We start from the raw sequence: 25,663 nt of genomic DNA on the forward strand, positions 1-25,663 counted from the left end.
TCATTGCAACCGCAGCTATCACCTCTGTCGCGTTAAGCCGCCGCCGAGAACCTCTTCGCGTCGCTTACTGAACATATCGCGACTTTGTGTGCATCACCACGAACATCCACTGATCCTTCCCTCTTATCACATCCACGAGCAAGGCTTACACAGACACCTCCATACAAATCGCCGTTATGACCACCATCAACGTAGTGAGCTCCGGCAATTGGCGTATTGAGGCAGAAAGGTACGCTTGATCCTGCTCACTACGTGCACAAGACTGACAACTGCGAGGACCCTCAACTCGATTGCCGGGCTTAGCGAGGCTTTCCATGACAAGGCGGCCAAACTTGACAAGATGAAGAAAGCGAACCCCAAAGCGAAGCTCATCCAAGAGAAGCAAGCGTCGAGGAAGGCTGGAGGAGAGCTACGCCTGGCACGGACCAGCTTCACCGATCAGGTAGAGGCTCAGGCCAAGGCCATCTGTCGCCCTTTTTGCGAAGCTGTCCATGACCGGCTGCCGCAGGAACTACGCGACATCATTGCTCGGCATCTTTTGACCGAAAGCTCCATCACTTTCCTCTCCAGCAAAGATGGCAAGATCTCTGTTGTCAACGGCCTCTCGACTCTACGACACGCTTTCGAAGAAGACTACACTGGTATCGGACTGCACATGGACATCATAAGTGAGCTGATAACGCAAGACGCCCGTTTCGACTTTCGCGCTCGACACGAGCTACTGGGCAGGGTCTTTAAGCACTACGCAGCCGACGAGCGCGGTGGCCTCGATCTTGCTTGCAAAATGCGAAGGTTGAGTTTGGTACTGACAGAGCATCATTTGGAAGACCGTGAGGCTGTTCACGCTCGCCTGGAGGAACTGTGTAAACTCAGCAAAGGCGCCAAGATCTTCATCATCATCGAGACGGGTCACGGTACAAAGGCTCAAACTCTCCGTCAAGTGCGACGCGTTCTGCGTGTTTTCTTCGAGCTGCTCAAACGCCTTCACAAGCTCGGCCTCCACATCCATGTCGTCGTCAATCCGGCTTATTCCGCTTCACAGGTCAGGAACGATAGCGGTGACACCTTCTCGGTCATGCACGAAGGACCTTGGAGGTACGTGATCACACCAGAGAATGCTAGTTTCACAGTTGAAGGCTTTGAGAGGCGTCTTAGATATCTCTCTGGAACATACGGACAGCACTGGGATTCACGATTTCCGCCTCGCGATGGGTGAGTGTGGGGCTTCAGGGCATCATGATGGGGTGTATACGATAGTTACAAAGCCAAACATAGTCAGTAGAGTAGTTTTTATATCGTAATCACATGGTTCTAAATCACAGCGCTGAGCAAATTGGTGTCTACTGTATTGTATTCCGTAATCTCCATCGACACAACGTGCCCACAGGCTAAGTCCTTCTAGTGACCCTCTTATGACAACCCACTTCCACTCCTTCTAGATCATCGTCGTCGTCACAGGTCCCATCTCTTTATCGATTCCACCAACTCCAGTAGTCACCGGAGCGTGTGTTGTCTGCATCGTCGTCATAATTGCTGTCCCAGTCTCTTTCATCTGTTCGCTAATGACGGTAGTCACAGTAACCTGTATCGTTCTTGTAGAGCGCACTATACTAGCACCATCATTTGGGTGAAAGCTCCCCTTCTGAAGGAAGATGATGAGGAAGGCTGCGCCTGTGGCTGCACCAGCTAAGATGATGAGGAAACAGGATAAGGCCATAGCGATGCGAAAGGTACTGCTAAGCCACAGACGTTTCCATGGAGGCGGCGGTGGGAGGCGGTATGGGAGGTGCTTGGGGAAAGACGTTGGGGCTTTTGCTTGTGTTGCGGGTATCGTTGGGGTTGGAAAGCGCGGAGCTCGTTCTTTATCAGAGCCACTATTGCTAGCATCCTCCCAAGAGTCTCTTGTTGACGGTGTTGATGGATGGGCGAAGCCTTCGGTCCCTGGAAGGCTGATCTTTTCGTCGTGGCTATGCATGCTGGACATGATACGACTGAAAAGACCCTTGGTTTGCGGGTTTGAGCTAGTAATGTGGTTCTGTGGTACGATAGTTGTGATCAGGGAAGTACAGATGCTGGTCTTGCGAAGGGTACGCTGAGCCAGCGATGAGTTGCATAGTGCACACGCCCAAAGATTGTAGCTACACAATGCCAAACTACATCACAAAGAAAGCAAGACACCGATAGCCGTGCTGAGAACACTGCAGCATGTGTACTGACATCACCGAAGTGTAGATTGCTACATATGAGACGTTTGAGTCGTTATTCGTGCTACCGATATTAGAGATTATGATGTTGAAAGAATGTTCGATTCACAGCTATATATCCAGCATTACTACCACGGCGTCAAATCTGCTGCTTCTTCAATTAAACTCCAAAGCCTACGCATGCGCAGACGAACAGAGCCTACACGTAAATCCTCCCGTCCATGGTACACACATCGCCCGCTCGAACTTCCCATCTGCGAAGCAATTACCTCTGCACTCCTCTACAGATGGCCAACTACCCTTCTCACTGCAAATACTTTCCACAGGCTTCACCGGCGTCTGTCGAACCGGCGCCTCGAACGGGACCGTCTTCGTAGGCGTCGTACGTACCGTTGTTGTTATAGTCGTTGGATCTTGCGTTGTGTGGACTGGTGTGGATGTAAGAGTAGTTGTTTGGTAGACCGGAGGTGGTTCGTGGGGACACCTGGACAGACCAATTTTGATGCCGCCGAGTAGGGCGGCGATGAGTAGGGCTACGATTAGTGTCGTGCAGGTGGGGATGATGAATCTCTTCTTGGTGAAAAGTGAGTGCCGTGCGTAGAATGGGCGTGGGGGCAGCTGGGCTTCGTCGTCGTGGGGGAAGTAGGGGTGGTTGGGGTCGATGTGATCGGCGGGGACGCCTGTGCGTTGGTGCAGGATGCCGGAAAGCTCGATGTTGGGTCGTTGAGACATGTCCATTGATATTGCTGCGTTGTTGTGGGTTGCTGGGTCGCTGTATATCGATGTTGCTCTTTAGTAGGCGGCGGTCAACAGGTTGCATCATGAGGAGGGAAGTGGCAGAAGACATTATGTAACCGCTTTGACTATAGTGAAATAAAGGCGGCCAGCCGAACATTGTTATCATAGTGCAAGCACACCGCTCCAAAATTGCACAATGGAATTCTATGTTAAGTTATGGCAAGAGAGGCAATGTCGCTGGCATGTTGATGCGTAGAGCTGACACTCACTTGCGGATGTCGTACTACCCAGCTCTTGACCAGAACACAAATAGAATTGTAGGCCATCATGAACCGTCGATGACCTGTCAATAATGTGCCCGACTTGCTCTTGCAAGATGACCGTACACGCACAGTCACGACGTCTCATCTGCATGATCTCGAGGAACATACTTTTCCCAGTCCTCTAGCAACAGCCGTTCCGTCTCATCTGCTAGCGTCGTTATTTTATCTGTACAGTAAATGAAATGTCTTGTCCCTTGGAAGTCAAACCAAAACTGATCTACCTCACAACCAGTCATTGCGGCCTCTTCAAGGCCTATTGCGGTGATCGGACAAGCATGACCACGAAAGCGTCCCAGTCTATAACTTTGACATAGTTTATAAAATTGAAAAGAAAAGTTTCTCTTCTGGGCCCACGTAATATCCATCCCAAGAGCAGCTTGCCAACACAGCGTGAAAGCTCTATTCTTGGGTGATTCTGCCGCTAATCCCTCGAGACATTCATTTCGAAGTGCGGCTAGAGCGACGTCCATGAAGAGTTGATCAATCGACTTCTCATAATCGACTGTGACGCGTTGGTCATGATCTACCAGCCCGAGTAAACCGTAGACGTTGTCGCGTGGGTCTGCGCATTCATTCCCCACCACATACCTGTCCAGTGCGTCAAATATACCGAGATGTATGAATCCGCCGGTTCTCCGCAAAGAACTATTGCACATAATCCTATATACGCTTGCAGGTACGTTTTGGCGAATATAGTCATAGAAGGTTTCAGAATGACACTCCGGTCTCCGTGTGCCATCCACCAGCCACATGTCTTTCACTAGGATCCTGATCTGTTTCGCTAGGATGAACTCTTGTACAATCCAAAGTCGCCTAAAGTACTTGTTGTGGAGGACATAAGTAAATGCCGCTATTTCTGCTGTATCCCTCCATACACATGCAGCATCGTACGTGTTTTCGAACTTGTCGTATCCGCCCTCGGCGAGCCATTTGGTATGTGAATTGGGTTTCTCAGAGCCGTCGCCCAACCAAGCAACGACTGACGTAGCTTTGCTGTATATGTCGCTCATCATCTGAACTTGGTGGTTGCGCTCAACAGTACTCGACTGATCAATGCACAGCTGGTGAATCCACATGTAGCGATCCGAAGGCGTCTTGTCGCGGCATTTTCGGAACTCAGTGAGAAATTTGAACAGGTTTTCGCGGATTCTAAGCCGTCCGTCCGCGATGTAGATGTCGTTATACGACGGTGGTGGACCCCAAACGTAGGACAATGCTGTGTATGGCGGTGCTTCCGAGATTTCGAAGACTTCAATGTCGAGACGTATAGCATCGTCATTTACCAGCGGATCCAGAAGCGTGACAAGTCGGATTTGCTGTGTCGCACGGTCTAGTGGCTGGTATTGGTAGTCGTCAAACGCCGGGTTGGCTGCGGAAGACATGTCCGCTCCACGGCTGCCTTGCGCCTCGACCTAACATGTTAGTACGTGCCATGTATACGGCAATCACCTGTATCACCTACCAAGGCACCATGCAGCAGATCAAGTAGACTCGGCGTACGATCAAGCCTTGGGAGGCCCTGTGGACTATGTGAGGTTTGTGGTGATCGCGATAAGGAATTAATACAGCATATTGAATCAAGGCGGGGAAGATGCGCGCGCCAACGTGTTGCTGACTGCGTGGGCTGTGCAGACGTCTGTGGCTTGATTGAGTGACAGTTCTGACCAATGAACTGCGGAGAGCCGCAGAGAGCGCTAGACCTTATCAGGTTAGTAGCTGCAGGAGCATGTTGAGCAGATGGCAGTGCAGTGGCTTGAAGGACACCGAGGACTAGAGTCAAATTAGATCAGCGGGTAGTACACTTAACTCAGGTTAGCGATCGTGTAGACATGAATTTGATGGGTATATACGCCTTGGATGGGTATCGCATGGAATCTCTCAGAGCTCCAGAGCCAGGAATACCAGTTTGGTATAAGGAAAAAATCCCGCTTTCTTTCGACCTTTGTGTTGCTCGAGACTAGGAAAACCAACACAGTCTGTAGGCCTTATCCGTGCTCTCTAAGTATCATTACCATACCGACCATCAGTACCACTGTTGCGCTTACGCCGGGTCTCGGTGCTTCGATCATCGTTGCCTGGGGCCGGCTCTGGACGTCCATTGGCTCGCGCCTGGTCCTCAATGATGTTACCATGGCTCCCAGAGGACCGTCGACTAGGGCGTGAGTTGCCTCGGCGTGGTTGTCGTGGAGCATTTTGCGGGGGGCGGTTGCTACCGTCGTTGCTACCAGGTCCTGTAAAGCGTCGAGCTCCGTTAACGCGGTCAGGCGGAAGCTGGTAAGACGGGCCGCGCCATCGCGAACTGTTGCGCCGGCCGTTGATCGCTTCGGCCTGGCTGCTGTCTCGAATCGCGGGGGTGGGTGTGAGCATGCTGATATCGGTCTTTGCGCACTTGGTAGGGGCTGTCCTCATTGTAGTGTCACTGTCAGGAGCTCGGCGCCGAGAGACTCCATGAACACTTCGTCCTTGCAGACCTTGGTCCTAGAACATTGTTAGCTTTGATCTCGAGAACTACCTAATACTCGAAGACATACCTGGAGTTGAGCACTCTGTTGGCGATTTTGACTGGACTGCTGATCTTGCTTCATCTGCTCTGGGCGGGCCTTGTCATCTGCATCTTGCTGAGCATGCTTGTCTTTGTCCAGACGTGCCTCCAACTCCTCAATCCACATGTCTTTGGGGGTGCTCCTGCTTTGTTTCTGTAGAAGCCTTCGATTGCGCTTCTTAAGAATCGCGTTGAGGACGTCTTCCCTAATCTCTCCGCACACTTCGATACGGGAGTCATGTGGGAGGGGAATAACGTCTAAGACATTTCCAAAGGCGCCCGTCTTGGGTTGGTATGGGCAACCTACTTCTATGTCATAGACGCCTTTTTCTGGGGTGCACGCGACCTTACTGCCCAGCTCTTCGTCCCAGCAGTAGTATTCTGCATCTTCTGCTTTCTTGAGACCGAAGCAATCCACGCGGACTTGTATGGGCTTCGATAATGGTCCGCGTCCTCCGGAAGTGCCGAGCTTTAGGACCTCAAGTTCGGTGGTGTTGTCGATGACGATACCGTATCTCGTCTTGAAACAAAACCAGCCAAACTGCGTCTGGACAGCATTGGGGTCATTCGCTTCGCAAAGGACCACATGAGGGAAGTTCACAATTGTGCCCCTCTTGTAATTATCCTTGTCGACAGGGGCGTGATTGTTCCATCGTGTTTCCTGGGATTCTCTCCGCCGGGGCCCGCCGGTTTGTTCAGGCCCAGAGACTTCTCGTGCAGATAACATCATTGGCGCGCTTGACTGTCGATGCGCGATTGTGGAGCAGGCGTCGTGACAAAGTTCTGAGAGAGGGTATACGCCGCTGGTAGAGCCGCCTGAAGTAGCGAGCGCTTAGATTGGTCGGCGCTGGATATTGGACTTCCGCAGTGTAGGATTCTGCGCTGATATGGCAAACAGTTAGCCCGCTGTGTTCATGTACTAGGGGGTATCGCTGGAGCTACTTCGGTCGTGTGGTATCGTTTCGCTCTCGGAGATGGCAACAGCTTACCTGTGAGCGAATTCTTGGCGTTGCATAGTGAATAGGGCGGCGGAGGGACACCGCGCACATTCCACGCTCACCTAGCCTATAAAGTATTTTGCGTAGTCGAATCTGCGCACTCTCTCCGTAATCGTCTGTCCTACAACAACTTTCTCGCCTTAATATCAAACTCGTCGAGAATAAGACATCCAAACGTGGCGGCTTTCGTAATCTGACGATTGACGCTTTTACTCGACATCCGGCTTACATTATACCACAAACTTCTGGACATGTCTACCACTCAGGGTGTTTTAAAGACCGCGATAAGCCTGTACAGGGCGGTAGCGGGCTATATTCCTCTCCTCCGTCACTGCGAAGGCCACATTCCCCGCGATAATGGACGTACCGGTGATGTCGCTGGAGGACAGTCAATCTTATCTAAAATCGACATGTCGTCATTGCCTACACAGCTTCTGATCACCTCCGTCCAGTCTGGAAGAAGCAAATACGAAACAATGCTGAAGCTCCGGTCCAAGTCGGATTCGATCAAAGCGGATATCGCGATGGTGGAGTTAAACGAAAAAGACGCCCGGTCGACAATCCAATGCAAAGAGGCGGCTATCGAGAGGATGAATCATCGGATGCAACATCTGAGTGGCAGCGGAGAAACGAAAGCCCAGCAACGTTGCCTGAAGGTCTTCTCGCGCGAGCGCGACGCAGCTATGAAGACCAAACGAGAGATGCAAAGATTGGTCAAATCGCTTACGAAGGAACGCGATAAGAATCTTTGCTTATTTGCTGAAGTCGTGATGGAGCTCCAGGATACGTTTCTTTTGCCAAAGGAGAAGGGTGATCCTATCATATCAGAGCAGCATGGGCATGATATCGTCCAGGAAGAAGTGGTGAACCAGATACAGGAGCACGGACAAGCCCTGATACAGCAAGACAGTAATATACCAGAAGTGAACAATGTTCAGTCGAACAATTCGCCAGGCGCCGCCCAAAGAATCGAAAGCGGCAACTCTCCCATCCGTACCCAGCCTGTAGAGGCTTCGCAAGCCGACGTCTGTAGCATTGTTATCGATCATGGCTGTCTTGATCAGCAAGCCGAGACCCAGTCCATCAACATCACTGCTGACAACCATGATGTATCGTTGGACCCGCCAGTGGAAGACAGGGGTGGCTCGCCATCCATCATAACGAGTTATTCTGCTATCCACTTCGAAGACCCGCAAGAGGTGCAGGGTATGGCTGAACCAGGAAATGATGTCGATGCTGATGGTCGGACAGTCCATGAAGTGCAAGAAGTCAGAATCGAACAAGAGACCGGAGAAGCACTTCCCCACCAAGATCCGTATGTCAAAAGTTCCAAAGAAGAGTGGGATAGGATTGAGCAGGCCATCAAGAAGCTCGAGCGATGTGAGAAGAGTTATTGGGAGAGGAAAGAAAAGTTCGAACAGCACTACAAGACGTTTGATGAAAAGCTGGATAATTTCTGCTCGAGCAACCCACACTTGAGTAGAGCGGATGCAGAACAGAGATTCGGTGCAGCCTTCCTGAAAACGGGGGGACATCTCCGTTACTACTTGACGGTAGGGGAAGAATGGCTGAAGAAAGCCCGACTTGAGGCGAAAGAAGCAGGGGTCCACGACTGCAACTCATGGGACCAGGAGTCTGGCTTCCTTTCAGTGGCGGGTGAAGGTCCGGATCCAGAAGACACTGGATATATGAGCGATACTCGTGATCACGAAGTGGTGAAGGAGTGGCTGCAGATGCCTGAGGGCCCAGAAATCATGCAGCCTTCTGAGTTCAAATTCGCGACATCGAAAGTGAACGTCGATCCTTGGGAGAGTCATTCCACAAGGGGAGACTCAAGCAAACGGAAGAAGATAGACGAAAATGTCGACACTTGGGAAGTTCAGTCCTCCAAAGCGTACTCAAGCAAGCGGAGGAAGATCGACGGGGATGTTCCTTGGGTGGCGCCCAACGACAGCAATGACAGCGCATACGGCACAGCCAAGGAGGACAGGGGAGACCAGAAGCAATCGGAAGGTCGAAGGAAGAGACCTCGCGCAAGGTCAGAGGTAGCCCATAAGCGACGTGCCCGATCATTCGACGCGCTTCCCGGTTACGAGGTTGCCAAAGGGATGTTCTCAGACACGCCTGTAGAGGATCACAGTGTAAGTGTTGACCCCTCTGTACTAGCCGATACCGAGTACTGACATTTCCACAGGTCTGGATGAAGCGAGATTACCGAGAAGACGTTGTCATGGTTGATGATGAAACGACCGACGACGACACCTGAGCGATCAGGCAGCAAACTGATGGATTTCCAACATCAAAGTCGGTGGAATGCGAGGTGATGAACCAGCGAATGAAGCAGTTACGTGCAGTTGCCAGATGTAGCAAGTCGACTACCAGAACCCACCCAAGGAAGGTACGCCTAGAGACGCGAAGCCTCATTTCCCTCTCTTTACACATCGACTACGACCTACCCCACTTCCTCTCAACTTTTTTCCCTCGCGTCGTCGATCAAGTTGCGGTGAAAGCCCTTCAACAGTCGGTCAGATAACGCGCGGAATATCGTCGGGAAGCTGCAGAAGATCGGGGGACCACAGCGACATCTCAAAACCCCCATCTCGCTAATGGCACAACCCGCTTTCGGATGCGACACGAATTTACGTATGCGCGACGCGGCGCGCCATCGTACGACTTGTTGTCCGTGGTCCCGGTTGGCAACGTTGCGCAGTATAGCGGGGGGAAGTTTGTTCCGCCCAGGGCTAAGGCAAGGACGAGGATCAATTTCCCCAGATCAGGCTATGCACCAGTCCGGGGAAAGCGGGCGGCGAGGATAAGGCTTGGACGAAACATGTCGGATGTTGCCAAAGAGCAATGGCTACGTCGTATTACCAACGATGAAACGACGTTGAGGTCGCGTTAGCTCGCGTCTAACCCGCGGCTTCCATGGCTTCCTATTCGGCGTCTCGACAATACCTAGGTATGATGCCATGACAGGCGAGCTTGGCTCGGGCTATTGCTAGACACGAAGAAGCAAAGAAAGTTCACGCCAGGAATAGTCGCCCGGTAATAATGTCGATATATTCAACGACAACATGGAGTCATGGTTCGGATGATGCGGAGAGAAAACTGTTTGCAGAGGACGCGTCGCGCATCGAGATCGCAACGCGACTGGCGCTGACACGAGTTTTTGCGGCGCCAAACCTGTTCGATCAGTCTTCGATCAGCGATTCCTTGGACCTTTGGCGAGAACAACGTGGATTAGCCTTGCGCAGGGCGGCCAACGCAGGACGGAGAGAGGTCTGAGATCTGAGATGTCACTCTTCTGCCGCAATTTCGACCGGTAGAAAAGGGGCGGCACGATAGCACAAACGTCAGTGACGCCTTGGTCGTGACACCTGTCGGCTCGAGCGTTCTTCCAACAGCGTTCTCGAAGCTTCATTCCAGCCGGGCAGCCGTTGCATTGCAGATGTTATTTTCCGCGTCGCAACCCAAAACGGCTTGCCTATCTGGGTGCATCCGACTCACAGGGAGCATGAGTCGATGATAAGCGGTAGAAAAAGCCGTTGCGAATGCGAAAGGCTGTGCCTGGATGGGCATCAAGCAATCAAGCAGTAATGCGCATCCCGCTGATCAAAGGTGGAGAGACAAAGTTCCAGACGCCTCGTCTTCCTTTTCGAGTGGGCGAATCCCAGCCTGCTGGTATCCGGGGAATGCAGCCCGGAAGCTCCACTTACCCCATCTTGCTCTGCCGCAAGCCCTCGCGTGGGATGTGCATACACTTGCATATCGGACAAGCGGTCAGAGAATTGACTTGTTCGGTCCGGTTTTGATGATGCCTTGCTTGCGACAGCCGCCCAAAGGACACTGTGGTGTCTTGCCTGCCCACGTCATGCGCTTGTCGGCTCCTACCCGCGGACCGCCGCCGTGTATCGCAAGGTATTGGTTTGCTGGTTCGGGCCGTCTACGATAGAGCGATAGGCATCTTTTTTCTACCCAGCAAGCTCCTGATGCCGTCGAGGAATGCGTAGGAGGCTGCGGAAGGGCCTGGGGGCTTGTGCGCCTTGTTTGTCACATCCTCGCTTCGAGAACATCGTCTCAGACGCGTCGATGATGACAGGACGCCCCAGAACAGCCTTGATTCTGCGACCCTGGAGCAGGATCAGGGCGTGGGGTGGACTCTGCGCGCCAGGTGCAACGATGGTTGCAAAGCAAGGAGTTGCAACCGTCCGCTTCCCCGTGTTGCCGCCGCATTTGATTGCTGATTATACTTTTGCTTTTAGCTCAAAACGTATGGCCCTTCCGAGATTCCGTTACTACCCTGGCTAATGATGCGAGTCAGGGTTTGTCTTTTCGGCGGTGAATAGCGATCGTATCAGTACTTTGGTCTTGTACTCCGTCTTGTATAAGAGAGCTACCCCCTTCGGCGCGGTATCGCCCTCTCCAACACATCGCAAAGTACAACTCAGCCCAAAGCCCAATACTACTTGATACTCAAAAACCACATCTACGTCAAACCTCTTTGCTTTCTTCAAACACACCACCAAAGCATTCCTCACACACGAGCCTTCTACAACACCGAACTTGTGTAACACGCCTCGCTCAGTGACACGCACCCACCGAAAAGTAAGCCCAGCCCCCTACGCAACACTCTTCCCCATACCCGAGCACCTCAAGTCCGGGGCTCCGCCAAATCTGGTAGCCCTGCATGGCCAACGCACAAACCACACATCAGCCCTGTCGCAAACAGCCCCTCGCCCTCAGCACATTCTACCCTGATATATTAAATCTGACTCACCCTTCCTTAGGCTCACACCCCAGTCTCCGTTACCGAGTCAGCCCCCCGAAGTTTTAGTTGTTGTCACAGCCCGAGACAGCACATCACATATCTTTTGCGCCTTCCCCCGAGCGAAACTTGCAGTTCTTACCCTGCATTGCACCAGCGCATCAATACTTCCGGCCCGTACCAGCTTTTCGGCTTCCGTTGCGAACTATTTAATCGACTGTTCCGGACACCCTCCATTTTACCCGCCAGTCTTCCTTGCTACTCCCTATACGACTCATCGTCGTCTACGTACCGAGTACATCGATCTCCACACACGAACCATCCTTCAACTTTACAAAACCACACAAACAATCACCAAGATGCCCGCCTCATCAGCCTCCGCGTTCAACCCCCGCCAGCGCCTCTCCATCTTCACAAACTCGACTCTCGGTCACGATGTCAGCGCAGCGTTCAAGGCATCTTCCAGCCTGAGCTCGCGCTCCATGGAGGTCAACGAGACCCCCGCGCCACCGCCATCGCCCGTCGACTTCAGCTTCCCCAGCACACCAGCCGACAGCCGGAGGGGTAGCTCGGGCTCGAACTAGAGCGCCTCGCTTTTCTCCATCTTCTTACTTCTTTGCACTTAGCGGGCTTGGTTTGGGTACTTGATGTGGCGTTGGATGCTTGGGGTTGTACATTGCCATGGCTCTTTTGCGCGTTGATCGCTGCGTGTCCTTATCCTTGGTTTCACAGTATTCTTCACCACTCTTTGTTTTGCTTCTTATCCCCCGTTTGCTTTTGCAATACTATGCTATATTTTGGCACTTTTTCCCGGAGGAGGGTTTAGATGTGGGTTCCTGTGCAGACGGCTACGTAGCCGCGAGGCTGGCTAGCTTTGACTATTCGGTAATGAGATATGCATCAATCAATTATATACCCAACTTCACATTCGTTTGCAACGCGTTCTTATTCCTCGAATGACATTATTGAACACTTTCAATTTCATGTAAAACGCAACGTGTCGTTACACGCAAAACGATATACCCATCGCTCTACGTCACCACAAACTATCAAGCTTGTACACAACATAAAGCATCCCCCAGACAACGTCATCAACCCCTTCCCACTCCCATACCACGACCCCCCAGTCTCTCCAACAAACTTCACTAGTCCCCACTCCCGAAACAGTCGAGCACATCTCTTCCGCAACAAGCATCCAACCCTGAATTCCATACCCAAACTCAGCTTGTATCCGGCACCCTACGCGACGACATCATACTTGTCATGACATCTTACATTCGACATCACAATATCCTACTACCCCACATCATAACCTCACACTACCCCCACACTACGCGAATTACCTCCACACCCTGTAACCCAACTACCGCGACACCATCTTCCTTGAATCTCACACTAAATCTAACCCTAATCCTATTCCTAAATCCTCCATCCCACTCCAACGTCATCACCCACCCATCCAACCCCGTCTCGTCAGCACCCGTGACTCACACATTAGCCTCCCAGTCAGGCGTAGCGGTACTTGTATTTGAGGGAAACTGCTTACTACCCATCGCACGGTCGGTTGGTGTTCTGCTCGGGCCATGTCCTGTGCGTGGCCCGAGGCAAACGTGAGTGAGGTGAGATGAGCTTACCTGAGATTCTAGGCGTGGGCGTTGGGTGTTGGATAAAGGATGGAGGAGAAGTAAGATGACAGGGTTTTGTGGACGTTGGTGGAAGTGACTGTATCGGGAATCTATAGGTGGGTGAATCATTTGTGGGGTGAGGGATGGATGGACGGCATGGTGAAACGAAGGGTAGTGTGGATGTGAAGGCATTCGGCACTTTACTCGGCGTGTTGGAATGCTATATCGTGGATTGGTGTAGTAGTCAACGGATTGATCCTTTTATCTTGGAAACGTAAAAGATTGCAATAGTCTTGCTCGGTATCTGTACATGGTATTTTATACATAGATGAATGCAAAGGCCATATTTCGAGCTGCAGGTAACTACTCGCCTCTCATAGTCCGACTTCAATTGTCTCGCGGGGAAGCCTGTGCCATCTCAGCTGTAAGTGCATCCTCCACTGCCTCGATACTATTGTCGTCCTTGCGTTTCGCCCTCCGTAGAAAATTGGAAGGAGCATCGTGATACGACTGAAGCCCAGCATACTTCCTAATCCTCGGCGCCCCCTTCTCACCCTCTACAATCGGCTCCTCATTCTTGGCAAAGTGCTTAGAAATAGTAACGCCTTCAGGCGTCTCTGATACGACTCTTCTAAAGATACTCACATCTTCCGGGCGACTCGCTCTCAGCTCTTTGATTTTCAGGCTCAGTCCAGCTTGTGAACGCTTTGGACTGGGGTCTTTGCGAAGACGCAGGAGTTCCGGGGTACCTTGCAATGGGGTTCCAGCTTTGATGGCAGAGTCGACGGCGTATTTGAGGTCGGATTCGTATTCTGAGGCTGAGTCCATCATCTCGTGGATGCTGACCCAGTTCTGAAATCGGAGTTCATCTAGAGGTATGCCGGTGGTGCTCGTTGGGAGCTGCTCTGGTGAATCGGGTGCGGGTGGCGGTAGAGGTGGCTGGTGCGGGTCAAGGGTGAACTCGTCGTATACTGCCCGCAGATCCTCCGCATTGCTTAGAGAAGGATGTTCGGGATCCAAATGCATGTACAATGGGGAGTTGCTGAGATCGAGTGGTTGGCCGGACATGATGACAGCTTCGATGTTCTTCATCTGAGCCTTAAGTGCGTCCAGCTCTGCAGTTAGATCTTCCATGCTCGTGTATTGGTATACTTCGTGGAGTCCTGATGGGGTCTCGGGCATCTCGATCTGCTGGATGAGATAGCGCTCGGTGCTGTCGCTGATGGCATACGGCAACTTCAAGATCTGGCTTCGGAAGAAGTCGCCGAGGCCAGCTCTTCTGCAAGCTTTGGTGAAGGTAATCCAGTCCTCAAACGAGATCTGTGCACTGTCCGCTTCGGCTGTCAACACAATGTTCGACCAGTACTCCTTGACCATGTTCTTGTCTTTGAGCAAGCCAGCCGTCGTCAAGGCTGTTCTTTTCCCAATCAGTCCAAATCTGAGACCAGCCGCTGCCATGTCTTGAAGAGTAGTTTCCAGTAAACTTGGGACGCGCAGTTTGCCCGAGATGGAGATTAGAGCCTCGAATGGCTGAAGGCTGGGTGGCATGCCAGCTTGTATCAGCTCAGACAGCATCTGATGCGCTGTGGCAACAAGGGTGTCACGCATCTTCGCAGCTTCTCCGGTGTAGTCTTCGCCCGGGATGGGTTCTGGCAAGATCTGTTCGAAGGCGCGGAAAAGAGAACCCACGTGGATACTTTCAATACTTCCTCCGGCTTCTAGGTGCCCATATATCGCATTTGCGATGGCGCGAACTAGCATGAGTCGATCGGCCATGGATTGCGAGGCTTTCATCGCAGCTCGCAGCTTTGTGATGAGGGCGGTAACATGTGTCGGCCTCATGGCGATGCCAGCTCGGCAGGCTATCATGAAGGCTGTGTAGCCCTCGGATATAGGCCTCTCCGTCATGAAGAGTTCAAAGTAGCGTGGCGGGGTCTGTGTGGGGTATATGCGCAGTGCAGTGTCCAAGGCCAGATAGGCATTCTTCCAATCACGCGCCAGCATACGTGCCGTGAGTATACCTTGAAGGAGAATGGTAGGAATGCCGGAGATTGTAGTGAGTCGGGTTCGGTCGGGGACGATGGCGTCGGGAGAGAGATGGTATTCGGCAAAGGTGCCAGGGAAGCGCTTGAGTCCTTCGGAGTAGAGATTCTCCATGTCTGGAAGGCTCATAAGTCGTCCATATGCCATGAGCTCGATGGCTGCACCATAAGCAGCCTGCGACACGTGCTGCTCGCCCTGTTCGACCAGCCACTGCCAGAGGGTATACCCCTCACCGAAGCGCTTGCAGTCCTTGTAGATGCCGAACAGGTGGACGTAGGCGTAGGGATGGGGCTCGAGCTTTCCTCTGCGTAGATCGCTCACTACCTGCTGGACGAAAGGGAAGATTTCGTCTCGCTTGGCTGGAGTGTTTTCGTTTCGTAGGCGAACGTGCAGGACTTGGGTGATGCGCCGGGTGTCGTAGGCAGTGAAGAGGCCTGCTGCGAGCAGTGTGGGGTAGCAGTCCATGACATGCTGGACATCTCGGAGGTCGCAGGCTTGTCGGAATTTCCTGACCAGGCGGAGTTGCTGGTGTTGTGAGCGCAGCCTCCGCAGGTTGTGACGAGTCTTACCTCTTGTTCTTCCTCAGATAGAGCGGGGGGTCTGGTCCCCAACTTCCCTTGTTTGTGGTCAATTTTCCTGATTAGGCTTTTCTTTTTCTTTGCCGTCTTGGTTGTCTTTGCGGTCGCATACGTCGCCCTCTGCAAGTGTGGGCATGGCGGGCACTGCACTGATGCCGCTGCAGCGGGTACAGCGGTGCGGAGAAGACGAGGCGCAAGGAATGGCGCTGATGGACACACGAGAGACGCGAGTGAAGTTCGCGATATTCTGTGCATAGTTGCGGTATGGCGGCTTCAATGGTTGGGATGCGCCCACTGCAGTCGTCAGTCGCATCATCTCAAAAGTTCAGACGACGCGCTAGGCCCAGGCCCACGACCTCCGTGATTGGCCGCTTCTCCGCAAGCAGACACCTGTGCTGTCTCCCAAAACCCCCACCGCGTCCACAACAGCGCCGACCCATTGACGTCTACACGATACAGTCCACACCTCCTCCGCCATGTCGCGCCCGCTTTCTCTCTTCAGCGTCCAGGCGATCCTGGTCCTCGCCATCGACGACGGCTCCCGCATCCTCACCAAGTACTACTCGAACCCGCACCCGCCAGCCGGCCACCAGAATGACTACCCCGGCCAGATCGCGTACAAGACGGTGAAGGACCAGAAGGCCTTTGAGAAGGGACTGCTGGGTGGGTAGATCACGTGGTTGTAAAGCTACCGGCCTGTTCGTCTGACACGTTGCACAGAGAAGACGGCCAAGCAGACGACGGACATTATATTATATGACGGCAAGGTCATTGTCTTCAAGATGGAGTCGGACGTCATGCTCTACGTGGTTGGAAGCGCGGACGAGAACGAAGTCTTGCTATACAGGTACGGTCGTGGCATGGCGGAGTGCTGACTGGAGCTAACACATGTCCAGCGTTGTCCTTGCGTTAAGAGACTCTCTCAACATCCTCCTTAAGTACGTCTACCTCGGACTGCTTCGTCAACTCATCTAACACGTTGCAGGAACTCGGTCGACAAGCGCACCGTGATTGAGAACTATGACCTCGTGGTACGTAACAGCAGCCACGACTCCCATATCTTGCTTCAACTAACCTTCATAGTCCCTCGCCGTAGACGAGCTCGTGGACGACGGCATCATCCTCGAAACCGACCCCGTCATTGTTGCCTCGCGTGTCAGCAAGCCCCCGGCGCAAGACATGACCTCGATGAAGAACATCGACCTCTCGGAACAAGGTTTCTTGAACGCTTGGGAGTTTGGTAAGCGCCAGCTGGCTGAGAGGATACGGCAAGGTCTTTAGGCACATTCTGTTTGCTGGGCATGGCGTTGTCGGAGTTTGGGATAAAATGCGTGTGGCATTGTGACTGGTATGGCCGGACCGTGGCGCATGTAGAGTAGGTAGCGCACCGCACAGATAAAGACCCGATGACTATATCCAGCTTCTACTGACACCTCGGCCAGAGTGTGAATTCTACTATGCAAAGTTAAGAGGGTTATTAGTTAGCGTCCGGGCCAGGAACCATTTCCATTTTCCCATGACCCTTGCAATCGCGCTACTCGCACACCTTCGTCATCGCCGCAGCCCACCATCAATCGCCGACCCCACTAACCACAGACTCTTCACACAACACAACCATGAAGCAGAGGTTTTCCAGCTTGGACGTCAAGGTGAGCACTTCACAGTTTCCCAATGTAAACATCCAGCTAACAGTGAATAGGTCATAGCCCACGAGCTCTCCGCAAAACTCACCTCACTGCGAGTCACGAATGTCTATGATTTGAGCTCGGTATGCTTGGACAGCTTGACACAACACCCCCTGGAGTCATGTGCTGACAAACACAGCGAATCTTTCTCATCAAATTCCACAAGCCCGACCACCGCGAACAGCTCCTCATCGATTCCGGCTTCCGCTGCCACCTTACCGAATATGCGCGAACCACAGCCGCTGCGCCTTCTGCCTTTGTCGCAAAGCTGCGCAAATACCTGAAGACCAGGCGAATCACATCCATCACCCAGATCGGCACCGACCGCATCCTCGAGTTTCAATTCTCCGATGGACTGTACAGGCTGTACTTGGAGTTCTACGCTGGCGGCAATATTGTCCTGACAGACGCGGATCTGAATGTCTTGTCGCTACTACGCAATGTAGACGAAGGCGAGGAACACGAAAGGCTCAGGGTCGGTCTGAAATACAACCTCACCCTGCGACAGAACTATGGTGGCGCCCCGGAGCTTACCAAGGATCGAGTGCGCCAGGGGCTGCAGAAGGCGGTCGATAAACAACAAGATCAGCCTGCGGCGACAGGGAAGAAAGCGAAAAAGGCAGGAAAGGATTCGTTGAGGAAGGCACTCGCCGTTTCAATCACGGAGTGCCCCCCTCTGCTGGTAGACCATGCGCTGCACATCGCGAATTTCGATTCAACCCTCAAGCCGGAGGAGGTACTCGCTGACGATGCTCTTCTGGAAAAGCTTGTCGTGGTGCTCCAGAACGCAAGAAAGATCACGGACGAGATCACAACACCAGACCAGATCAAGGGCTTCATCCTCGCCAAGCCAAACCCCTCCGCACCTCCGGCCGATGACGAAGCCTCCGAGAAATCGAGAGTCCTCTATGACGACTTCCATCCTTTCCGTCCAGCGCAATTCGAGAACTCGGACTATACCTTCCTAGAATTTGACGGATTCAACAAAGCGGTGGATGAGTTCTTTTCCTCGATAGAAGGACAGAAGCTGGAATCAAAGTTGACCGAGCGCGAACAACAGGCCAAGAAGAAGCTGGAAAAGGCGCGCAAAGAGCATGAAGACCGAATTGGTGGATTGCAGCAAGTGCAAAACCTCAACTTCCGCAAAGCAGAAGCGATATTGGCAAATGTACATCGTGTTACAGAAGCTACCGAAGCCGTCAATGGATTGATCAGACAAGGCATGGACTGGGTTGATATCGCGCGTTTGATCGAGCGTGAACAGAACTCTGGAAACGCAGTCGCACAGCTCATCAAGCTACCACTAAAGCTGCATGAGAATACGGTCACGTTACTGCTGGATGAGACCAACTGGGAAGAGGGAGGAGACGAAGAAGATGAGGGCAATGAGACAAGTTCTGTCAGCGAAGACACCGACGATGAAGACGAGGCCCCTAAGAAGAAAGCCCCTGCCCCAGCCGTATCCGCTCGGCCTCAATTGGCCATCGACATCGACCTCGCTTTGACCGCTTGGGCGAACTCAACCGAGTACTTTGACCAAAAGAAGACCGCCGCTGACAAAGAAGACCGCACACTGCAAGCATCCACCAAGGCGTTGAAGAGCCACGAAAAGAAGGTGAACGAGGACCTGAAGAAGGGGTTGAAGCAAGAGAAGGAGGTGTTGCGACCAGTGCGCAAGCAGCAGTGGTTTGAGAAATTCATATACTTCATTTCCTCGGATGGCTATTTGGTCCTTGGAGGTAAAGATGCCCAGCAGAACGAGATTATCTACCGACGTTTCCTACGCAAGGGAGACGTATACGTTCATGCCGACATCAAAGGAGCGATGCCGATGATCATCAAAAACAAGCCCGATACGCCTGACGCTCCCATTCCTCCCTCGACACTCTCGCAAGCAGGCAACCTCTGTATCTGTTCATCCGAGGCGTGGGATTCAAAGGCAGTAATGTCAGCTTGGTGGGTTCGCAGCGATCAAATCAGCAAAACGGGCCAGACCGGGGAGTTTCTTCCGGCTGGCATGTTCAATGTCAAGGGCAAGAAGGAATTCCTACCACCTGCTCAGCTGGTCGTTGGTCTTGCTGTCATGTTTGAGATTAGCGATTCAAGTAAGGCCAATCACCACAAACATCGTTTGCAGGACACTGCGGTCTCTGCCGCGGAGATGGACAATGAACCTGCAGACGAATCGAAGACAGCAGAGGCGTCAAAGACCGACAACAGCGATGACGATGAGGACTTCCCAGACGCCAAGATCGATTCAGATTCAGAAGACGACTTCCCCGATGCCAAGATGGAGCAGACTGAAGAGAGCGACGCGGAATCAGAGGCTGCGGCACCAAGGAGCAATCCTCTCCAGTCCAGAACAGCAGGCGCTAAGGACGACTCCGACGATGAAGATGAGCCGGTAGCTGCTAAGGATGATGACGAGTACGCCATGTCTGGTGGTAGAAATGGTTCCGCTCTGAACGAAGAGCCTCAAGAAGACGCAGGCTCTGTAGCAGATACTGAGCGGGCGCCAAAGTCCACTGGGAAGCGACAGTTGTCTGCAAGAGAACGCCGCCTTGCAAGGAAGGGCCAGCTACAAGACTTGCCTCAAGTCCCATCTGACGCAAAGCCTGCAGCTGATGATGCTGATGAAGACGACAACTCATCGGCAGAAGACGGTAGCGCAAAGAGTCCGCCCAAAGCACCCGGCACAGTAACGACGCAAAACTCCAAGCCAAAGAACGCTCCACTACCTCGAGGCAAGCGCGCGAAAGCAAAGAAACAGGCCGCAAAGTACGCCGCACAAGACGAAGAAGACCGTGAATTAGCAATGCGTCTACTGGGTTCCAAATCCGGGCAGCAGGCTGCCGAGGCGGCTGCTCAAGAGAAGCGTCAGAAAGAAGAGCAAGCACAAGCTGACAAGCAACGGCGTCGGGACCAGCATCTCCGTGCCCAAGCTGCAGGCAAAGCAGCCGAAGAAGCCCGCCTACGCGCACTAGAGAACGCCGAAGAAGACGACGAAGGCGACGAAGTCCTCAAGACAAACCTGCAGAACCTCGACGCGTTCACAGGCCGCCCCCTACCCAACGACGAACTCCTCACTGCCATACCCGTATGCGCACCCTGGTCAGCCCTCTCCACCTACAAGTACAAAGCCAAGATTCAGCCCGGCTCTACCAAGCGCGGTAAAGCAGTGAAAGAGGTTCTTGCCATCTGGGACCACGCCGGGAAGGATGTCAAGGCGCTAGACAAGACCAGTCAGGATGTAGAGCGTATTTGGCCCAAAGAGATTGAGATGATACGCGGATGGAAAGAGACGGAGGTAGTAGGTGTCGTGCCTGTTAGCAAGGTGCGGGTCATGATTGCTGGTGGTCGCCGCGGCGCCGATATCGCGAAGGGGAAGAAAAAGAGTGCGAGAGGCGGGAGGGGCTCGAAGAAGAAGTAGGTGATGTAGGCGATTGCATGGTGAAGCGGGGAGTTATTCAATGGATTCTGTGAGTAACATCGTGTGAGTGATAGGTGACTGTGATGTCGACAACGCCTCGACTCATTAAATTGCGACTTCTGTGACTACATTGTAGTCACGAACGTGCATCGACACATGGAAGGGTGACGACTGTGACTACCATTGTAGTCATATCAATACTTCGACTCATTGAAGACTGACGACTGTGACTGTATTGTAGCCAGTATAAAGATCTTTTACTCGCGCTCAACCATGGTCTCTATACTCCACGACGTATATCGAATCTCCTTCACCCTCACCAGCCCCTGAAAACGTCCTCCCAGTTTGCCTGAGTGAATGCCTTCCGAAAGCAAGCCCAACCGCCTAGGGTACAATTCCGATCACGAAAATGCGCAGTTACCGAGTAGTGAACAGAAATCAGGCAAGAATATATCGCTACCTACGTACGAGTGCCATGAGTGTGAGCGGGAAAATGAAGGCAAACTCGGTACGATATGCCCTAGGTGTGGTCACAGACGTTGCGCACTGTGCAAATCAAAGTTTTAACCCGGGTTTTGTTTCTTTGCCTTCTTCACACATAGATCAGGCCTGTAATGGCGTCGAAAACTCCATCCAGCAAGCCCAAACATCGACACAACACGTTCTGTACGAACCAAGCTGGGCGGCAGTCGTCTATACATGGCAGATACACGGCATTAATAATTTGCGCTACAAAGTACAACATGCCGCTAGTGACGCGATGCGGCACAGCATACATACATGTCACGCGGCCCAAATCAAACCCAGGCTACCTCAGACAAAGAATGCAGTAGAAAAACCTCTGTTTCTGTGCACACCCCTCATTACGTTGAGATATTATTGAACTCTACCCCACATCGCGTCGACAAAGCCCCCGAAGTACTGTGTACGTCAGTAGCGGTGATGACGCCATATGCTCCGTGCTCAACCTGTCAAGGCCTCCTGGTGAGACCTCATGAATCCGTCCTCGATAAGTCTCCGGCTCATTACACCCGCCACAGCCTCGTCGCCACAGCCAAGGAATGTCCTCTTTGCTTCTGGATCTTGAGATGGCTTGGGTCATTCGACGACGAGTCCAAGAAAGAAGCTGCTGAAACTGGCTACGTACTCGCGACCCTATACAACGGGGAATTTGACCACGAAGAATTGGATTGCGATGGAAACTTGGTCGAAGAATTCGATACGCTGAGATTAGACATTGAACTGTGGCCAAACGAATCAACTGACTACGCGGCAATTTTCAGGATAGTCCTACGAGCTCTTGCCAAAGGTGCAAACGGCTTCGAAGCAATATTAAGGCCCGGGAATGATACTTTCAGCAGGGAGCGCATACCTGTTACCGCAAAGCAAGTAGCGACAACCACGCGCGATCCATCATGTTGGGTGCAAGTACGAGCTTGGCTACAAGAATGCATCGAGAACCATACATTGTGCCGTCATCGTCTTGCCCTCCCAGGAAGCGAACCTGCGGCATCTTTCACTCCAACACGTCTAATAGACCTTCGAAATGCCGACACCCAATTTCTCGTCGAGACTAAGGACTGGAAATCCGCTGAATCGATTCAATACGTTACACTCAGTCATCGATGGGCAGTATGCCCGAGGCTAAAGCTGACCCGCTCTAACATCGCAGAGCTGACGATGAACATTGATGCGAACACACTCCCTCCGGTGTTCAAGGACGCTATCGACATCTCGCGTTCATTGGAAGTACCATATCTTTGGATTGATGCCTTGTGCATCGTCCAAAATGACGCTGAAGATTGGGATAAAGAAGCAGCATTAATGGGCCAGGTTTACAGCAACGCCTTCTGCAACCTAGGAGCTTCCGCGGCCGCCGAAAAGTCGGTGGGTTTGTATCTTGATCGAGACCCACGGCAGGTATCTCTATGTCGGCTCCAGGCGCAGCGCAAAGAGTTCAAGAGAACGTACGGGTCATACCTGAAGCGAGACTCTAGTATGACGGCTCGAGTTCTGTTGAGGCGTGGTTGGGTACTCCAGGAGCGCCTCCTGAGTCCCCGGTCGATATATTACGACGACAAACTGCACTGGGAGTGCTCTGAACTTCACGCATGCGAAACCTTCCCACAAGGCGCACCGAACGCGGGTGGCTTCAATCCGTGGGGCAAAGACGGCTTCCCGTTCCGTGCCGCAAATCTTCTGTACGATGAGATGAAATATAAGAAGTTTGGCATCTACAGTCCACAGAAATGCCCACCTGATGTTGCACAAATCCGCGAAGTGTACAGGAAATGGCTGCACGTTGTGGAAAACTTCTCGAATTGCCAGCTCACGTATGAAGAAGATCGTTTCCCGGCTCTCATGGGACTTGCGAAGTACTGGCAAGCCACTACCAAGGATCATTATGTGGCTGGAATGTGGAGACGCGATCTTGTGTATGGTCTTCTGTGGTCCCAGAAATATCCTACTCACAAGAAACCTCTGCCAAGGGACTATCGTGGTAAGTGCCTTTTCACCTTTAGAAAATTGTATCCATGTCTGATCTCTACCAAGCGCCTTCTTGGTCATGGGCATCCGTGAATTCCGCGGTGTGGTTCCCACTCATTCACGGAGGCAACATCGCGTGGGGGTATCAAGACGATATCTGCGCAGCGAAGATCGAAGAAGTAGTCACGCATCCGAGCGGCACAGATCCGATGGGTAGACTGTCAGGTGCCAAACTCCGCGTCACGGCACCCATACGACAACTAAAGCAACCTTTCGATCTTTCACAAGATACCCGCAAACCATTGTACTTCCATTCAATGGATGAAGGTGCATACAGAAACGGATATTACGCCGACCGGACACTCTTACTGTTACTCACATACAGAGTCAAGCTTCTGTATGGCACTCATGAGATCTTGAGACTATCGGGTCTAATCCTTGAACGCGTCGCTGGTAAGAAGGTCTTCAAACGAATTGGAATGTTTGAACACGGATGGTTTCAGCACCGTCTCTCAAACGGCGAGTGGCCTCTCTTCATCGACTGGGACCCGCTTCGCGAGAAGAAGACTACGTTGACCATCATATGAGTGCTAATAGTCCGTTCGTGGAACATGACATCCACATAACTCTACGCTATTCGTGTCACCATGTCCCAATAATAAGCATACATTGTCCCACGTTCCGGCTTTCCAAAAACGGCAAGTTCAAGTCCACGCATATAAAGACCCATACAACAACCCCAACATCTTGCCTCATACAGGTCTGCAGACTACATCAACATGATAACATGCCACGTACATAGCTTAATGTTGATGTAGGCTGCAGGGCGTTCGGTCTTTTCCTATGTTGACGTGGTCTCACTCATAAGCCTTCGGCGCAAATTCCACTCTCAATTCTCTCAGCGTATCCCAACAAGCGGCATGAATTTCCTATTCACTCGTACTTGGCAGCCCATGAGCAATCGAGAATCACGATCGCAACCACTTCCCATTCACCCACGCCAAACCCTCCTTAAGCCACGCCTCCTCATCCTCCTTAGTCGCGATGTCGAAGCCATGATCCTTGCCAGCCCTGACCTCCAGTCTAACCTCAACACCCTCACCCAGTTTCTTACACTTCTCTACAAACTTCCTGCTATCCTCCACACTGACCGCCCCGTCCGCGTCACCATGCACGATCCACGTCGGCGGCAACCACTCCTTCTCCTCCACCAACCCAATCGGCCACATCTTCTCGTCAGACCCGAAGTACTTGAGGTAGTGTCCGTAAGCTGCTAAAGCATAGCTCAATCCCATTCTCTCCGGTTGAACACCCGAAGTAACGATAGCACCTGGTTTGACAGCCGCGAGATGCTTGGCGATAAGAGATTCAGGCGGAGAAGGCTGACCAAAGAACTCATCGACCTTTTCGATACGCAGATAGTTCGTCATGGGATACTGCGCGAAAACCGCTTTGATGCTGTCTTTGGGCTGTGTGAGAGCGGACATCAGGGCCATGTAGCCGCCTGCTGAGTCGCCCGTTACCAGAGTCTTGTCGTAATCTAGACTGATGCCGCTGTCCTTGATCGTCGGCTGAGATTTGAGGAATGCATCGACGGCGCCTGCGTTGAACCATTTCCAGAAGTCGCTTAAGTCTTCGAGAATGTCGGCGCCGTTGTGCTCGGGGATGAGGCGGTAGTTGGGCAGCACGACGATGGCGTTGGTGCGGTGGATCCAGGGGACGAAGAAGGCGCCTATCCAGTCGGCGTAGAGGCAGTCTCCTGCAACCTGTGATGTAATGTTAGGTCTTTGTCGTCATTGTTCCTCACATCTAATGAGTATCTGTATCGAAGAAGCGTAACCAACATACCAGACCACCGCCGTGGAATTTGACCATGACTGGACATTTGCCCGGATTCACGTCTTTTGGCACCAGGATGCCGACCTCGATGTCGTGGTAGTCGACCTGTTTGTACGACGTCTTGAAAACATTGAAGCTGTCGAATCGGTTGTCTGGGGTGGTGTCGTCGAGAGGCGCCATCTTGCTCCGTCTTATTCTTTGCTCCTCTATTTCAAAGAACAGTAGGTCAGCTTCTTGAGCTACGATTGCACGCAAAGTAGGACTTGTGGTAAAGTATGAGTAGCTTCAAGAACCAGAACTATGGATGACGGAGATAAACGAGCTTTATAGCGTCTTCTGAGTAGGTGCCTGGATCTAGGCCACGAGACGGTCTATACGCGGGTCCAGGAGCGCTCTTTTGTGACCA

General features: G+C 52.4%; 10 protein-coding genes across 10 annotated transcripts; 6 read left to right on the forward strand and 4 right to left on the reverse strand.

Annotated features, from left to right (window-relative positions):
• Positions 1-176: 176 nt before the first annotated feature.
• J4E84_010086 (uncharacterized protein) lies at positions 177-1,216 on the forward strand (the record flags this gene model as incomplete). The annotated part of the gene is made up of 2 exons (XM_049392644.1): positions 177-229; positions 277-1,216. 2 exons carry the CDS (start codon positions 177-179, stop codon positions 1,214-1,216), a joined length of 993 nt encoding a protein of 330 aa, XP_049239592.1.
• A 1,292-nt stretch (positions 1,217-2,508) lies between these two features.
• Positions 2,509-2,942, reverse strand: J4E84_010087 (uncharacterized protein; the record flags this gene model as incomplete). Its single annotated transcript, XM_049392645.1, has 2 exons — positions 2,509-2,632; positions 2,689-2,942. 2 exons carry the CDS (start codon positions 2,940-2,942, stop codon positions 2,509-2,511), a joined length of 378 nt encoding a protein of 125 aa, XP_049239593.1.
• A 576-nt stretch (positions 2,943-3,518) lies between these two features.
• Positions 3,519-6,537, reverse strand: J4E84_010088 (uncharacterized protein; the record flags this gene model as incomplete). Its single annotated transcript, XM_049392646.1, has 5 exons — positions 3,519-3,562; positions 3,651-4,677; positions 4,728-4,755; positions 5,283-5,743; positions 5,797-6,537. 5 exons carry the CDS (start codon positions 6,535-6,537, stop codon positions 3,519-3,521), a joined length of 2,301 nt encoding a protein of 766 aa, XP_049239594.1.
• A 744-nt stretch (positions 6,538-7,281) lies between these two features.
• Positions 7,282-9,071, forward strand: J4E84_010089 (uncharacterized protein; the record flags this gene model as incomplete). The annotated part of the gene is made up of 2 exons (XM_049392647.1): positions 7,282-8,946; positions 9,000-9,071. 2 exons carry the CDS (start codon positions 7,282-7,284, stop codon positions 9,069-9,071), a joined length of 1,737 nt encoding a protein of 578 aa, XP_049239595.1.
• Positions 9,072-11,929: 2,858 nt separating this feature from the next.
• J4E84_010090 (uncharacterized protein) lies at positions 11,930-12,154 on the forward strand (the record flags this gene model as incomplete). The annotated part of the gene is made up of 1 exon (XM_049392648.1): positions 11,930-12,154. The coding sequence occupies one exon, from the start codon at positions 11,930-11,932 to the stop codon at positions 12,152-12,154; it is 225 nt and encodes a 74-aa protein (XP_049239596.1).
• A 1,428-nt stretch (positions 12,155-13,582) lies between these two features.
• On the reverse strand, positions 13,583-15,952 carry J4E84_010091 (uncharacterized protein; the record flags this gene model as incomplete). The annotated part of the gene is made up of 2 exons (XM_049392649.1): positions 13,583-15,763; positions 15,929-15,952. The coding sequence occupies 2 exons, from the start codon at positions 15,950-15,952 to the stop codon at positions 13,583-13,585; spliced, it is 2,205 nt and encodes a 734-aa protein (XP_049239597.1).
• A 340-nt stretch (positions 15,953-16,292) lies between these two features.
• J4E84_010092 (uncharacterized protein) lies at positions 16,293-17,097 on the forward strand (the record flags this gene model as incomplete). Its single annotated transcript, XM_049392650.1, has 5 exons — positions 16,293-16,479; positions 16,537-16,663; positions 16,713-16,754; positions 16,802-16,847; positions 16,900-17,097. 5 exons carry the CDS (start codon positions 16,293-16,295, stop codon positions 17,095-17,097), a joined length of 600 nt encoding a protein of 199 aa, XP_049239598.1.
• Positions 17,098-17,432: 335 nt separating this feature from the next.
• Positions 17,433-20,931, forward strand: J4E84_010093 (uncharacterized protein; the record flags this gene model as incomplete). The annotated part of the gene is made up of 3 exons (XM_049392651.1): positions 17,433-17,465; positions 17,516-17,584; positions 17,641-20,931. 3 exons carry the CDS (start codon positions 17,433-17,435, stop codon positions 20,929-20,931), a joined length of 3,393 nt encoding a protein of 1,130 aa, XP_049239599.1.
• A 952-nt stretch (positions 20,932-21,883) lies between these two features.
• Positions 21,884-24,005, forward strand: J4E84_010094 (uncharacterized protein; the record flags this gene model as incomplete). The annotated part of the gene is made up of 5 exons (XM_049392652.1): positions 21,884-21,915; positions 21,972-22,240; positions 22,604-22,818; positions 22,873-23,431; positions 23,806-24,005. The coding sequence occupies 5 exons, from the start codon at positions 21,884-21,886 to the stop codon at positions 24,003-24,005; spliced, it is 1,275 nt and encodes a 424-aa protein (XP_049239600.1).
• Positions 24,006-24,386: 381 nt separating this feature from the next.
• Positions 24,387-25,437, reverse strand: J4E84_010095 (uncharacterized protein; the record flags this gene model as incomplete). Its single annotated transcript, XM_049392653.1, has 2 exons — positions 24,387-25,184; positions 25,267-25,437. 2 exons carry the CDS (start codon positions 25,435-25,437, stop codon positions 24,387-24,389), a joined length of 969 nt encoding a protein of 322 aa, XP_049239601.1.
• Positions 25,438-25,663: the final 226 nt, after the last annotated feature.

Source organism: Alternaria hordeiaustralica (assembly GCF_023758085.1).
Source record: "Alternaria hordeiaustralica strain BMP 2776 chromosome Unknown scaffold_36, whole genome shotgun sequence".
Lineage (NCBI taxonomy): Eukaryota > Fungi > Ascomycota > Dothideomycetes > Pleosporales > Pleosporaceae > Alternaria > Alternaria hordeiaustralica.